Source organism: Pristiophorus japonicus, chromosome 22, assembly GCF_044704955.1.
Source record: "Pristiophorus japonicus isolate sPriJap1 chromosome 22, sPriJap1.hap1, whole genome shotgun sequence".
In the NCBI taxonomy this organism is placed as follows: domain Eukaryota; kingdom Metazoa; phylum Chordata; class Chondrichthyes; family Pristiophoridae; genus Pristiophorus; species Pristiophorus japonicus.
In genome coordinates this window covers 39,853,397-39,869,457 of record NC_091998.1, presented here as the reverse complement: position 1 = coordinate 39,869,457, position 16,061 = coordinate 39,853,397, and the positions used below count along the sequence as shown (strand labels likewise).

At 45.6% G+C, this 16,061-nt stretch overlaps 1 protein-coding gene across 1 annotated transcript in view; it reads left to right on the top strand.

Moving 5' to 3' along the window:
• golga7 (golgin A7) overlaps positions 1-16,061 on the top strand; it is a 42,394-nt gene that overhangs the window by 16,704 nt on the left and 9,629 nt on the right. Inside the window, exon 4 of the mRNA XM_070865947.1 lies at positions 5,218-5,319. Coding sequence (XP_070722048.1) covers positions 5,218-5,319 — 102 coding nt within the window. The remainder of the gene's footprint in view (positions 1-5,217; positions 5,320-16,061) is intronic.

Here is a 16,061-nt window from a genome sequence, read left to right as displayed (position 1 = left end):
CAAATTTTTGGCGTATTTACTTTTTCAAACTTTCCCCCTGCGATCTGTGCCAGCGTAACTAACTAAGTTACGATTTTTCTAGGCCAGTTTTTTTTTTCCCCTCATGCCTGCGCCGGTTTTTTCAATTGTTCGCAGTTTGGCCAACATTTTTTTCTATTACGTATCTGGCCACTCACAAAAACCTTCTGGTGAGTTAAGAAAACCAGCGCACATTCACAAATCTGCGCTGAAAGACGCCATTGTTTTTAAATCGAAGGTTTTGGAGGGAGTCAAAATCAATAATAAAGTTCAACTTTTTTTTAACCTGTCAACATAGAAATGTAAATTTGTTGGATTTCACAAGTTTTCTCTTTTTTTTTAACTCACTCACACATCATCAGCAAACGTCTCGAAGGCCTGGAGGGTTGTAGGTTTGGCCGGCAGAATCGGCCTTGCGTCCGGACACACTGGCTCAGGGTTCGGCTACAAAACAAGCCGGGGAGAGGGAGAGGTAGACGATCTTACGGCTTGTAGCCTGGGGAGGGGGAGGGAGAGAGAGAGACGATCTTACGGCTTGTAGCCCAGGGAGAGGGATTGAGATAGAGATCACAAGACTCGAGGAGGGTTGCGGGGAAGGGGAATAGAGATGACCATGAGGGCTCAGCGACAACTATTCCACATGGACATGTTTACTGTTTGGAGCTGTTCCGTAATGTTGGGTTGTGTTAATGGAACATAGTTCAGTTTTAATGTAAAATATATTTTATTCAAAAATTTACAATAACTTAACTTTAATAAAATTATTCTTGTATCAAACTTCACTTTAAGATCACTTACAAACTTGGAAATTTACATAACTTACAAAAAACTTTGAATTTGAGAACAGTTACAACAGTTACAACAGTGACAATAATAACAACAAGAAAGGCTGCCCCCATCTCTCACCCCCTTAGTCTCAGACCGCCCGCTGCGCTCGGTCTTGGACCCTCCAACACCCCTGCCCGCAGGCGGTGGCGCAGTGTTTCTGGGCTTGGTACCAAGCTTATTCCTTCTAACATCTCTGGTACTGCACACCTCTTGAGGGTGGGGGGGGCATCAGCGTCAGGCGGCAAGTTGGAGGGCCCGGCTTTGGGCTCTTCAGAGGCTGGTTTGGGGATTGCAGTGGGAGTGGCAGTTGATTCTGTCAATGTGCGCGGGGTCTGGGCGAGTTCCCTTACCGCAGCAGCTAACTCCAACATGACGTCCCTCATGCACCCTGACAGTCTCAGTGGCCTGCAACGTTCCCTCCCTCATTGCCAGTACTACCCTTGACATTCCCTCACTCATTGCAAGTGTTGTGGTTTGCACTACCTCTGGCATTCCCTCCCTCATGGCCACTATTCCCTCACTGTTGGTCCGGGATATCATTCCCGTTTCTCGTGAGAGGGTTGTTACTTCTCCCGACAATCCCGCTGTCTCATCACTCACCCCACTGATAGTATCCAGGAGTGATCGGGTAAGGTCAATGCTCTCTGCACTCAATGACATCATCTGAATCACATTTGTTACATCCTGCATCTCGGGAGAGTTTGGTCAAGCTCTCCTTCTCTTCCTCCCCATGGGTGTGGCTCGCACCATGCCACTGGAACCCGCAGCCTGGGACGGTGGGGCCCTGGATGTGGCTCGCACCACACCACTGGGACCCGCAGCCTGGGACGGTGGGGCCCTGGTGTGCCTCGCTGCACCACACCACTGGGACCCACAGCCTTGGAAGGGGGGAAACCATGGAATGTCCCACCAACACTCAAACCACTAGTCACGGAAGGGGCTGGCGCCTCCATGAGCGGCACCTCCTCCATATTCAGCCTAACAGTGGGAGCTTCATCCAGCTCCATCCCCACCGCCCCCTCCCTCATGTTCTTGGTCTGGAGGGTGGGATTGGAAGATGTTTTCTTCAGGCTCATCCTCGTCTGAATAATCTTCTGCATTGTCAGGGTTGGGTTCAAGTTCTGCAAAATGTAACAGAACAGTCAAATGGTTAGCAGCAGAGAAGGGGACAGGATGGGTGGCATGAGTAGGCTCACACATTGCAGGCCAAGCAGCAGGTTGCTTTGGAGGGCCACGATGAATTTGCAGGACTTACCCTCTCCCTCGAGTGTGGGCCCAGCTTGTGCAGTGGTGGTTGCTTTTCTCCAGGCAGGACCCATCCAAGCAGCGACCCTCTCTTCCAAGGGTGTCAGTGGCTGCAGATTTGCCGGGCCTCCTCCTGGTCGAGTTCTTTCTCTTTTTGTTGTGTGCCACTTTCCTCTGCAAAGATGAAAATGCAACTTTTCAGAGAGGGTGTCTTTCTGCTGGGCGTGACATATACATCTGGTCACATTTACAACTGCATTGAATAAATTCAAATATTACTTACACTAACTGCTTGACCAAAGTCCTGCCATTTCTTTTTACACTCGCATGGTATTCACAACTGCGCAGTAATCTTCTGCAACTTGGTTCCAGCGTTTCTTTTCTTTTAGTGGAACTTTTATGTGACATCTGCTGGTATCCAGCTCCTGCTATCTGTTCTCAATCGCACTAACTAGTGCCTCCACTTCTTCCAGCAAGAAATTCTTGGTCCTTGCTCCGCTTTGCATCTTGTACTGCTGCAGCTGTGATTTTTTTCCAATGCTCTCACACAGCACTCCTTCTCACAGACACAACTGGCTCTTTAAAAATGACTGATTGCCAAATCCGAGCTGTACTGAGCATGCGCGTCCATTGGAATGGCGTCAAAAACGTAACTTTTTTTCCTGCGCATGCGCAGAAGGTATTGCATTGTTTTTTTGGCGCAGACAGCAGGCTCCGCCCCCCCGAGACGACAGGACACGCTGCGCGGCGCCAAATTCGAATGATAGATCGGGGAAACTTTGGCAAAATATTTCTGTCGGATTTCTGGCCTAGAAAACTCTGGCCATACGCCAGAAAACGGGCTTGGGGAAAATTGAGCCCATAGTTTCAGGTCGATGGCCTTTCGTCAGAACTGAGTGTTCCGTTTGTGTCTACTTTTTTTCAGCAGTTCTGACGAAAGGTTATCGACCTGAAACGTTAACTCTGCTTCTCTCTCCACAGATGATGCTGCCTGACCTAATGAGTGTTTTCAGCATTTTCTGTTGCGAATCGTATATGATTTTCTTTTGAATAATCAATTGACTGGAGCAGAGTCACTGTCAGGAATCTTATCAGGTCGACTTGCTTTCAAAATCTGGTGGATTTCTTGCAGGTTGTTCTGTAATATTACTCGTTAACATCCGTCAGTAAATGTAACTACTGGAGATTCTGCGAACTACATTATGTTACGTTTAAAATAAAATGGGAAATGCTGGAAATATGTATTGCGTCCATCAGCATCTGTAAAGAGCGGGGGAGGGGGAAATGGTGATATTTGGGTGTGGGTCAGAAAACGTCAGCCTATCTCCTCTCTGCCGATTCTGACTGACCTGCTGCATATTTCCTGCCTTTACTCCACATTTCCAACATTTGCACTTTATTTCCATTCGCCGTGTGCAGTGTGTGTTTCCTGCCCTTTGTTGTTTGCAGACCCTTGTTGCGGTGCCCTGGCGCACTCTGCAATGTTAGTCGTATTAACTTTTGTTTTCTCTGGTATGGGCCAACAGTATTAAAGCAGGTTGGCGGGCGACTTGTTTGTAAATCTCTGTCCCTGTTGTCTTGCGCAGGGCAATGTTGAGGCCTTTCGACTTTGGCCCTTGATCTGAATGAAGCCAGCTCCTGTTCGTTATTTCCAAATATGCTTAAGGGGCTTTTGAGAGGATATCTGCCATTTTAGCTGTAAAACAGCTTCACATATCAGTGCTCTATTGGCTCTCTCGTTACTAAGCTTCCTTGGTCTAACGTGAGTTTTGGATGATTCCCAAACATTCTTTTTCTCAAGCATGTTAAGTTATCCACTTGAAGTATTTCTGACATCCTTTATATGTGGAAGATCACTGGGGAAGGTAGTCTTTTAAATTTTATTTTTTTATTTTTTTTAAAACTCCGTTGCTAAATATGTGGAGATTGTCAGACTTCCATAGATTGTTATGGAAACTTAGATTCAGACTGCGGAGATTGACTGACCAGAATGAAATCTGACTGACTGTGCACTGATTCGATCAATTTGCAGCTTTCTCATGACTTGCAATAGTATGCAGGGGCCTAATTAAACTATGAAGGGCTCCCTTTATAAGCAGGTAAGCGAGTACTGGTCACACAATCTTCCCAGTGAGAATATCTGTCACATATTATTGATTTTGGAAAATGATCCAGCTTTGGTTCGTCCGAGGTATGGAGAATGGAGGGGAGAAGTGACTCTAGTCTCCAACTTGGCTGCCTTTCTGTCATTCATTATCAGAGTGACTGACAGCAGCAGTGATGAGCAGATAATGCACATTACAAGTTGGCAGAGGTATGCTTAGTGCTCGAATTTAAAGAAACCAGAGCCCCCCTACTCTCCCAAACAACCCTCCCCCAAGAATAGATGCAGTGAGCCAGGTTATGATTTGGAGTTGATTTGTGTAGTCCACTGTATTGTGTGTTGGAAAAGCAAGAAGCATCTCTGAAGAAAATATAACTTTTTGAGCAAATGGCTTCTCAGAGAATGTATAACTGGATTTATGGTCACATTTATTCTTTCCTTTCCCCTGCCACCTTTTTCCCCATTTCACCTCCCTGAACATCATGCTCTTCCATGGTAGAGAGGAGGAGCTGATCACCTGATCCCAGCTCTCTGCTGCTCCCAAAATCAGGGCCATAAATATAAGATAGTCACCAATAAATCCTCCTGAGAAACTCCTTTACCCAAAGAGAGGTGAGAATGAGAAACTCGCTACCACAAGGAGTAGTTGAGGTGTGTATCGTTGATGCATTTAAGGGGAAGCTATGCAAGCGCATGAGAGTAGAAAAGAATACAAGGAGAGGGTTAGATGAAAAGGGCTAGGAGGAGGCTTGTGTGGAGCATAAAGCAGCATAGACCAGTTGGGCCGAATGGCCTGTTTCTGTGCTGTAAATTCTAAGAACGCGAGAGAGTACCACCTTTGACCATTTTAGCTTTATGCCCCCAACATTCAGGTGGATGCAAAATTATACACTTGTCGTCGTCTTAGGTTTTTTTTTTATAAAGTAAGCGATGCTTACAAAGATTCATGTCCAGAACCCCCCCCCCCCCCACCACCCCCTCATATATTTCCTGTGTATTATTGCTGCTTTTTTTGTCTGCAGGTGTTGAAAAAGATTGCCAAATACATCCAGGAACAGAATGAGAAGACCTATGCACCGCGAGGCCTTGTCATAGTTGATCCAATTGAAAGAGGATTGAGAGTTGTATCCTTTTTGATTTAACTGGTTTGCATCTGTTATTCCTTCATCCATCTGCTGACCTCTTCTGAATGGTGTTTATCTTCCCTGTATAGCCACGTAGCTCATAATCGGGAAGGTTTCATAATGCTATTACTCTGTTGCCTCCAGCATGTTTCAAGCTCCAGAAATAATTGCATTTCCTGTAAGATTAAACTTTGACAAAAGCACTCCCTCTTTTGCATGTAACCAAGATGGTTGAAGTTTAAAAAAAAAACACCTCCCAGAATCCCCTGAAATAATGCAATAAACATCTGTTTTTAGAGGGAAACTGAGATTTGAGAAGGTAATGGAATGCTGGCAGTCAAACAAATTTATTTGCTCCCTTTTTTTTTCAATCCCTCCTTACGCTCCCCTGCATCACACATTTTGTTACCTGCAGAGGGCAAGTGGGCAAACTCTTGCTAGATCCCTGACCTTGTCATTTACTTTGAGCGAGGAGTCCTTTTTATCTCATTGAAGGATATAACATTTGGCTTGATTGGGTAGATGCTGAGAGGCTGTTTCCTCGGGCTGGAGAGTTTAGAACGAGGGGCCATAGTCTCGGGATAAGGGGTCGGCCATTTAGGACTGAGACGAGAAATGTCTTCACTCAAAGGGTTGGTTGTGAATATTTGGAATTCTCTACCCCAGAGGGCTGTGGCTGCTCAGTCATTGAGTATGTTTGAGATTGAGATTGATAGATTTCTAGATACTTATGGGAATCAAGGGATGGGCTGGGTAAGTGGAGTTGAGGTAGAAGATCAGCCATGGTCTTATTGAACGGCAGAGCTGGCTCGAAGGGCCGTATGGCCTACTCCTCCTATTTCTTATGTTCTCCCAGCCCTGTCATGGGTCTCCTGCATTGTCTTCTGTGCTGTTGAACTGGAGTTCGGAGGTGCTCGAGAGCTTTCTTGGTGGTAAGATGCCCGAGTTTTTAATTTAACTCTCAGTGCTTCCTTTTTGTGTAAAATGATCTGGATATGACCATAGTGCCTTTTGTTTGATGAGCCTACCGAGGCACTTTACAAGGCATCAATGCACAGGAAGTGAGAGACAAGTTAATTGGGACGAATGAAGACCCAGTTCAATAAATAGGTTATAGACTTCTGAAGGTGAAGAAAAAGGTTGCGAGGTGGTGGAGCCTGGGACCAAGGTTCTAGAGTACCATGGTGTGCCAACTGAAGGTTTCGCTACCAACATTTGAGCAGAAGGAAGGGAATTGTTGAATACACATTAGGCCGAAGTCAGAAGAGTGGGAGATCCGTGCTAACAATGGAAAAGTTTGGGCATGTAGGTTGGAGCAAAGCCATGAAAATAAAATGCACCTTTTTAAAGTACGTAGGTGGACAGAGAAAGAATGAGCGAGTAATTTCAAAATGAAAATTTGTCCACTGAGAAGGGATTGAGGAGATACTGGAGGTTCGTGAGGTGGTGATCTGTGCATGGGACTTAGTACAGGGTAGGAAACCAGCTGCTGAGTCCTGGATGAGGTAGAGTTTATAGAGGGTGGAGTTTGAGGCTGCTGATTCGGATGTTGACGACATTAAGCCTTCAGTTGAGAGAGTAATATGGTGATGAGAAGTCTGGACTCAGCCGTTACACAAACTACCTTTTGATTTGCATTCAGTTACTGCCTTCAATCAAATCTCTCTCTAGACTTGTTCTGTTTGTGTTGCCTTTACCTACTTTAAAGAAAATGTATTACCTTGCTTTGTAAGCTCACTTGGGAGCAAAATGAAGTTTGCACCTCAATAGTCTTCTTGATACCAAGGAGTAATGTATAGCTTTCAAATGAGTCTGCTTTATTTGGTAGTTGGGAAGTTCATTGAGGTGATAAAGCATGAATGTAAAAACTTGGCATGTGCTGAAGCAATTTTGTGTGGAAGTCTTGGGCTGCTCCATCTTCCGCCTCTCTTGAAATCTTGTGTAACCTTAATTGGAGAATCAAAGTAGATTGCTTTCTTGGCAGTCTTTAAATAATAAATTATCAAATTCCTTTTTCAATGTGCCTGAATACAATGACCCATTATAAGCCAGAACTTCATCTGAGACCACCTGCTTGTCTCGCAATGAACCTTGGTTTGATAAGTGGTCAGAAAATTCTGTCTGAGCACTTGTCCAGTTTGGTCACTTGAGCGGTGAAATTCCTTCTGGTAATTTTTGCTTGGGGCGGTGGGGGGGAGAAAAAAAATCGACCTCTAGTATAAAATGGTAAATCCTTGTGCTGAATTTACATAAGAACAGAATATAGGAAATAGGAGCAGGAGTCGGCCATTTGGCCCCTCGCGCATGCTCCACCATTCAATCAAATCATGGCTGATCTGATCTTGGCCTCAACTGTTACTTCCCTGCCCATTCCCCATTACCCTTGACTCCCTTGTCATTCAGAATAGGGACAGAATTTGTTTTTACTTAATTTAACAGGAGGAATTTTTCCAGTTGTCGCTCTGCGAGAGTTGGCTCCGTGTCTGGGGACAGCCCTGAGTGGCACTGTTAGTTGCCCTGCTTTCATAAGCAAACTCCAAAGCACGGGCGACAGCAACGAATCCGCTTCCCCGAACATTCTGAACTTGAGCCTGCTTCTCTGACAGGCTCCCGAATCGTTCTGCAGAGCCACGTCAATAAATAACGTGGGGAGATCTCGAGCTGCTGCAGTCCATGATATCTCGTGTCGGCAGGCAGTTGATGTTGATTAAAGTGGACCTTCTGTGGGGAACTCCCCCGTGGTGCCTGATTTACCGCGGAAATGTATTGCTTCTCTGAAGGAGCTGTCAGCACTGTTGGCGGCTGTTAATTAAAAGAGTGGCACTCCCAGTCTTTCACGGATGGTAGTGCAGCCTTGGATTCCTGGCTATCTGCGGCCTTACACTGTGTACAGATTATGAGGTTGCGCAGTGACAGGATGCGCGCAGTACTGTAGCTGTTAAATGATGTGGAAGCAGTTAAGACCCCCAGGATTCAGGGATAATCGCACAATCAATTGCCTATAAATGTATTTTTTTTAACATTTCAATCACTTTTTTAAAAAAAATACCACTGTCATACAGTTCAATTGCCCTTTTTTTGATGATGATCAGCCTTTGTTAATGAAAACAAGACATCATACCACCAAAGGGCTCATTGTGCCATTGTGACACTTGGCAATGAAAAAGCAAAAAGCACAATGAAAAAGCACAATTGTTGCCAATTTAAGTGTATCTAAGGGTTAAGTCATGGCAGGAGAGCTCGGTCGGGTGTTATGCTCCTCCTGTACCATGTGGGAACTCGGACGACTCCAGTGTCCCTGACGACTGTGTGCGGGAAGTGTATCCTCTTCCAGCTCCTGACGGACCGCGTTGCGGAGTTGGAGCTGATGGTGGATTAATTCTGGAGCATCCACGATGCTGAGAATGACGTGAGTAGCACGTGCAGCGAGTTGGTCATACCGCAGGGAAAGGGTCCACAGCCAGATAGGGAATGGAAGACCAACAGGAAGAGCAGTGCAAGCAAGGTAGTGCAGGGGTCCCCTGTGGTCATCCCCCTGCAAAACAGATACACTGCTTTGGGTACTGTTGAGGGGATGACTCATCAGGGGAGGGCAGCAGCAGCCAATTTCATGGCACCAGCAGCCAATTTCATGGCACCGTGGCTGGCTCTGTTGCACAGGAGGGCAGGAAAAAGAGTGGGAGAGCGATAGTGATAGGGGATTCAATGGTAAGGGGAATAGATAGGCGTTTCTGCGGCCGCAACCGAGACTCCAGGATGGTATGTTGCCTCCCTGGTGCAAGGGTCAAGGATGTCTCGGAGCGGGTGCAGGACATTCTAAAAAGGGAGGGAGGTCAGCCAGTTGTCGTGGTGCACATTGGTACCAACGACATAGGTTAAAAAAAGGGATGAGGTCCTACGAAACGAATTTAAGGAGCAAGGAGCTAAATTAAAAAGTAGGACCTCAAAAGTAGTAATCTCGGGATTGCTACCAGTGCCACGTGCTAGTCAGAGTAGGAATCGCAGGATAGCGCAGATGAATATGTGGCTTGAGCAGTGGTGCAGCAGGGAGGGATTCAAATTCCTGGGGCATTGGAACCGGTTCTGGGGGAGGTGGGACCAGTACAAACCGGACGGTCGGCACCTGGGCAGGACCGGAACCAATGTCCTAGGGGGAGTGTTTGCTAGTGCAGTTGGAGAGGAGTTAAACTAATATGGCAGGGGGATGGGAACCAATGCAGGGAGACAAAAAGGAGGCAAAAGCAAAAGACAGAAAGGAGATGAGGAAAAGTGGAGGGCAGAGAAACCCAAGGCAAAGAACAAAAAGGGCCACTGTACAGCAAAATTCTAAAAGGACAAATGGTGTTAAAAAAACAAGCCTGAAGGCTTTGTGTCTGAATGCAAGGAGTAGCCGCAATAAGGTGGATGAATTAACTGTGCAAATAGATGTTAACAAATATGATGTGATTGGGATTACGGAGACGTGGCTCCAGGATGATCAGGGCTGGGAACTCAACATCCAGGAGTATTCAACATTCAGGAAGGATAGAATAAAAGGAAAAGGAGGTGGGGTAGCATTGCTGGTTAAAGAGGAGATTAATGCAATAGTTAGGAAAGACATTAGCTTGAATGATGTGGAATCTATATGGGTAGAGCTGCAGAACACCAAAGGGCAAAACACGTTAGTGGGAGTTGTGTACAGACCTCCAAACAGTAGTAGTGATGTTGGGGAGGGCATCAAACAGGAAATTAGGGGTACATGCAATAAAGATGCAGCAGTTATAATGGGTGACTTTAATATGCACATAGATTGGGCTAGCCAAACTGGAAGCAATACGGTGGTGGAGGATTTCCTGGAGTGCATAAGGGATGGTTTTCTAGACCAATATGTCGAGGAACCAACTAGGGGGGAGGCCATCTTAGACTGGGTGTTGTGTAATGAGCGAGGACTAATTAGCAATCTCATTGTGCGAGGCCCGTTGGGGAAGAGTGACCATAATATGGTGGAATTCTGCATTAGGATGGAGAATGATACAGTTAATTCAGAGAACATGGTCCAGAACTTAAAGAAGGGTAACTTTGAAGGTATGAAGCGTGAATTGGCTAGGATATATTGGCGAATGATACTTAAGGAGTTGACTGGATGGGCAATGGCAGACATTTAGAGACCGCATGGATGAATTACAACAATTGTACATTCCTGTCTGGCGTAAAAATAAAAAAGGGAAGGTGGCTCAACCGTGGCTATCAAGGGAAATCAGGGATCGTATTAAAGCCAAGGAAGTGGCATACAAATTGGCCAGAAATAGCAGCGAACCCGGGGACTGGGAGAAATTTAGAACTCAGCAGAGGAGGACAAAGGGTTTGATTAGGGCAGGGAAAATGGAGTACGAGAAGAAGCTTGCAGGGAACATTAAGAAGGGTTGTAAAAGTTTCTATAGATATGTCAGCACATGGGATTGGGGGTAGTGTGCTGACACGGATTGAGAACTGGTTGGCAGACAGGAAGCAAAGAGTAGGAGTAAATGGGGACTTTTCAGAATGGCAGGCAGTGACTAGTGGGGTACTGCAAGGTTCTGTGCTGGGGCCCCAGCTGTTTACACTGTACATTAATGATTTAGACGAGGGGATTAAATGTAGTATCTCCAAATTTGCGGATGACACTAAGTTGGGTGGCAGTGTGAGCTGCGAGGAGGATGCTATGAGGCTGCAGAGCGACTTGGATAGGTTAGGTAAGTGGGCAAATGCATGGCAGATGAAGTATAATGTGGATAAATGTGAGGTTATCCACTTTGGTGGTAAAAACAGAGAGACAGACTATTATCTGAATGGTGACAGATGAGGAAAAGGGGAGGTGCAAAGAGACCTGGGTGTCATGGTACATCAGTCATTGAAGGTTGGCATGCAGGTACAGTAGGCGGTTAAGGAAGCAAATGGGATGTTGGCCTTCATAGCGAGGGGATTTGAGTACAGGGGCAGGGAGGTGTTGCTACAGTTATACAGGGCCTTGGTGAGGCCACACCTGGAGTATTGTGTACAGTTTTGGTCTCCTAACCTGAGGAAGGACATTCTTGCTATTGAGGGAGTGCAGCGAAGGTTCACCAGACTGATTCCTGGGATGGCGGGACTGACCTATCAAGAAAGACTGGATCAACTGGGCTTGTATTCACTGGAGTTCAGAAGAATGAGAGGGGACCTCATAGAAACGTTTAAAATTCTGACGGGGTTAGATAGGTTAGATGCAGGAAGAATGTTCCCAATGTTGGCGAAGTCCAGAACCAGGGGACACAGTCTAAGGATAAGGGGTAAGCCATTTAGGACCGAGATGAGGAGGAACTTCTTCACCCAGAGAGTGGTGAACCTGTGGAATTCTCTACCACAGAAAGTTGTTGAGGCCAATTCACTAAATATATTCAAAAAGGAGTTAGATGAAGTCCTTACTACTAGGGGGATCAAGGGGTTTGGCGAGAAAGCAGGAATGAGGTACTGAAGTTGCATGTTCAGCCATGAACTCATTGAATGGCGGTGCAGGCTCGAAGGGCCGAATGGCCTACTCCTGCACCTATTTTCTATGTTTCTATGAGTATTTTCATTCTAATCCCTGCTCTTCATACTAGATTGTCAACTATTTCCGGTTCGATGTGTGACCGTACGGTTAAAACATCAGACCTGTTCTTTGTTTCTCCCAGTATTGTAGCAGTAGGCTTGCGAGGATGGGCCTTGCTTTTACTGTCTTTTACTTTTTCCCCTCCTCTTGGAGTACAGTCTCGGTGAGGTACGGCTTCCTCGGGCACTAGCAGCTTGACTTCATTAAACCCCCATCTGAAGGCTGCACTGTTGTTTGTTTTTTTAAATGGTACCTTTGCATTTATTAACAGCCCTGAAGTTTATTTAAAAACCTGAGAAAATGTATCCTAAATTTAATTTACATTTAAAAAAAAAAAAAAATTCTTTAGTGGAAAGTATTTTAGATGTGCACAAGCAAATTGTGGAAAAGAGATGGTGGCAACACTGTCACTCTTTCCCTCTCTCCCTCAAGAAAGATTTTCGTGAGCCCACTTTGTTTGAATGTGGGGCAAGGATGCGGACCTGAGTAGGAGGGGAATTAAGGGAGGAGACCAATTGGATGGTTGAAGTGGGGAGGGGAGCAGTGAAGGCGAGGGATAACAAAGACCTGGGATGTGGGCTGAGAGTTCTGGCGTGTAGGCCAAGATGGCCGATGGTATTGCTCGCTGATTTCTTGAGCTGCAGGTTCTTTTGCATGATTGCAGTTGCAAAGCAACTTGGTATGGCTCACTTTATTTCCCCCCAGCACCCCCCCACCTTTTCCTCCCTCTGCTGAAGATCGTGACTCCTGTTCTGGTACATTTCTGCAGTTGCTAGCAAGGCTCCAGGACCTCTGCCAGTAACCATTTTTTATCTGTGCGTCAGCATGCTTTTGAACTGTGGCGGGCATTGCTGCCAAGCCTGATCTTGCCCCGGCCGAAGGTCCACGCACAATCACTTTGAATCCCGTCTCCGCTGCCCTGAAGCCCCAGATGCGATCAGCGAACTAAACGGCGTGATGAACCTTTTCTGATCTCTGTGGTTCAGGAATGCACAATTCGTGCAATGCCCTTACCCCCTGAGAATTCCGATTAATTGTTTTAATAAATGGCAGATTTTTTGCAAGTGGTTCTAAATATTGCCAGTGGAATTCACTTGCTGGATTTAGTATGGTTAGTTACTTCTGCAACCCCTGCTGGTCTTGGTGAGATATGCCAATTACTTATGGCAATGTGCCTGTAACTACAGGGATTTTAATTTTTTTTTGTGAGCCTGAATTGGACACGGTTAGGAAGATGACTGAAGCAATTGGATCATCTTGTGCTTTAGACTTCAAAATGGCTGCCGTGCACTGTCGGAAAATGAAAAGGCGTTGTGTGTGCGTGCGTGCGTCACGCAGATGTCGCAGTACGATTGACACTCGGGACGTGTTCAACACATTGAATTTATTTAATATTTGACAAAAATACCACAGCAATTTCGCGGTCTCTGCTCTTTCACGTAGTGTGTTTTGAGTTATGGGCGTGTACGGAAAGGCATTAAGGAAGAACGAGAGACGAGCAGAAAACTGTGTGGTATGCAAGAAGGGCCTCTAAGCATAAGTCAGGTTTTATTGATGCTGGCAGTAGATGCACTAAATATAAAAACCGGAAAACGGTGCACCCCGGGGATTCAGGTCCCAACTCTCCGTGAATCATGAGCAGCTGCCAATGGCAGTGGAAAAATACAGCACCATCATGTTGACTATCTTCCTTCTGTATCTTTTGTCAGCTGTGGCTCAATTGGTAGCATTCTCTCTTCCCAAGTCAGAAGGTTGAGTGTTCAAGTCCCACTCTAGGCTGACACTATGGTGCAGTACTGGGAGGAGTGCTGCACTGTCGGAGATGCCATCTTTCAGATGAGACGATGAACAGCTTCTGCCCACTCGGATGGATGTAAAAGATCCCATAACACTATCTTCAGTTCTCCCTGGTGTCCTGGTTTACAGTTGTCTTTCAACCAACACCGAAAAACCAATAATCTGGTCATTGTCAGATTGCTGTTTGTGGGAGCTTGCTGTGTGTATTTTGGCTGTCGTGTTTCCTACATTACAACAGTGACTACACTTCAAAAGTACTTCATTGGCTGTAAAGCGCTTTGGCATTGAAGTCGTGAAGGTGCTATATAAATGCAAGGCTTTTTAATGGATTGGGCGTGGGGGGGCTTTAAGTGCGATCTCTTTGGTATTGCGTTGGCCCTCGTGATGTCGTTTGAAAGCCAGTTCAGCCCCTATAGTCAGATTGGTGATCTGAAAACTAATGCAGGCAGGTCTAACGCATCATTGGTGATTGGTGAGCCAACCTGGGTCTTGAGTGCAACCTGAAGGTGTCCATGAGGGGGGCCTGAATTCTTCCTAAAAGTATTCCAATAACTCCTCCAACCAATGGCCTTGCTCAGGACTGGTAAAATTGTGTGGGTTTAGCTGGTTGAATTTGAGTATTGCCCAGAGTACGGTAAGGAATCCCTACACCCTGGCTCTGTGAGTCTATGCCTATGCTCTTTGGACTTGGATCATGCCCCTGTGGGGAGAGTGCACTGTGTATCAGTTACACAGGAGTGTGTGTCTGGATTGGAGACTTTTTAACAACAACGGGTTTTTGTGACTACGCAGCAGCTTTCGTGGACAGTTTTGTCTGGTGCTAAGTTTAGTGATTTGCTGTCATGGAGTTTGAACGAAAAACATCTGGATTGCTGGACTGATGCTTTAATCATTCAATCCCTTGAGCCTGTTCCGCCATTCATTTAGATCATGGCTGATCTGCACCTGCACTCTACATGGATGAACTTCAGCAATTGTACATCCCTGTCTGGAGTAAAAATAAAACGGGGAAGGTGGCTCAACCATGACTAACAAGAAATAGTGTTAAAACCATGGAAGAGACATATAAATTGGCTAGAAAAAGCAACAAACCTGAGGACTGGGAGAAATTTAGAATTCAACAGAGGAGGACTAAGGGTTTAATTAAGAGGGGGAAAATAGAGTACGAGAGGAAGCTTGCAGGGAACATAAAAACTGACTGCAAAAGCTTCTATAAATATGTGAAGAGAAAAAGATTAGTGAAGACAAATGTAGGTCCCTTGCAATCGGATTCAGGTGAATTTATAATGGGGAACAAAGAAATGGCAGACCAATTGAACCAATACTTCGGTCCTGTCTTCACGAAGGAAGATACAAATAACCTTCCGAATGTACTAGGGAACAGTGGGTCTAGTGAGAAGGAGGAACTGAAGGATATCCTTATTAGGTGGAAAATTGTGTTAGGGAAATTGATGGGATTGAAGGCCGATAAATCCCTGGGGCCTGATAGTCTGCATCCCAGAGAACTTAGGGAAGTGACCCGAGAAATAGTGGATGCATTGGTGATCATTTTCCAACAGTCTATCAACTATGGATCAGTTCCTATGGACTGGAGGATAGCTAATGTAACACCACTTTTTAAAAAAGGAGGGAGAGAAAACGGGTAATTATAGACTGGTTAGCCTGACATCAGTAGTGGGAAAAATGTTGGAATCAATCATTAAGGATGAAATAGCAGCGCATTTGGAAAGCAGTGACAGGATCGGTCCAAGTCAGCATGGATTTGTGAAAGGGAAATCATGCTTGACGAATCTTCTAGAATTTTTTGAGGATGTAACTAGCAGAGTGGATAAGGGAGAACCAGTGGATGTGTATTTGGACTTTCAAAAGGCTTTTGACAAGGTCCCGCACAGGAGATTGGTGTGCAAAATCAAAGCACATGGTATTGGGGGTAATGTACTGACGTGGATGGAGAACTGGTTGGCAGAAAGGAAGCAGAGAGTCGGGATAAACGGGTCCTTTTCAGAATGGCAGGCAGTGACTGGTGGAGTGCCGCAGGGCTCAGTGCTGGGACCCCAGCTCTTTACAATATACATTAATGATTTAGATGAAGGAATTGAGTGTAATATCTCCAAGTTTGCAGATGACATTAAACTGGGTGGCGGTGAGAGCTGTGAGGAGGACGCTAAGAGGCTGCAGGGTGACCTGGACAGGTTAGGTGAGTGGGCAAATGCATGGCAGATACAGTATAATGTGGATAAATGTGAGGTTATCCATTTTGGGGGCAAAAACACAAAGGCAGAATATTATCTGAATGGCAGCAGATTAGGAAAAGGGGAGGTGCAATGAGACCTGGGTGTCATGGTTCATCAGTCATTGA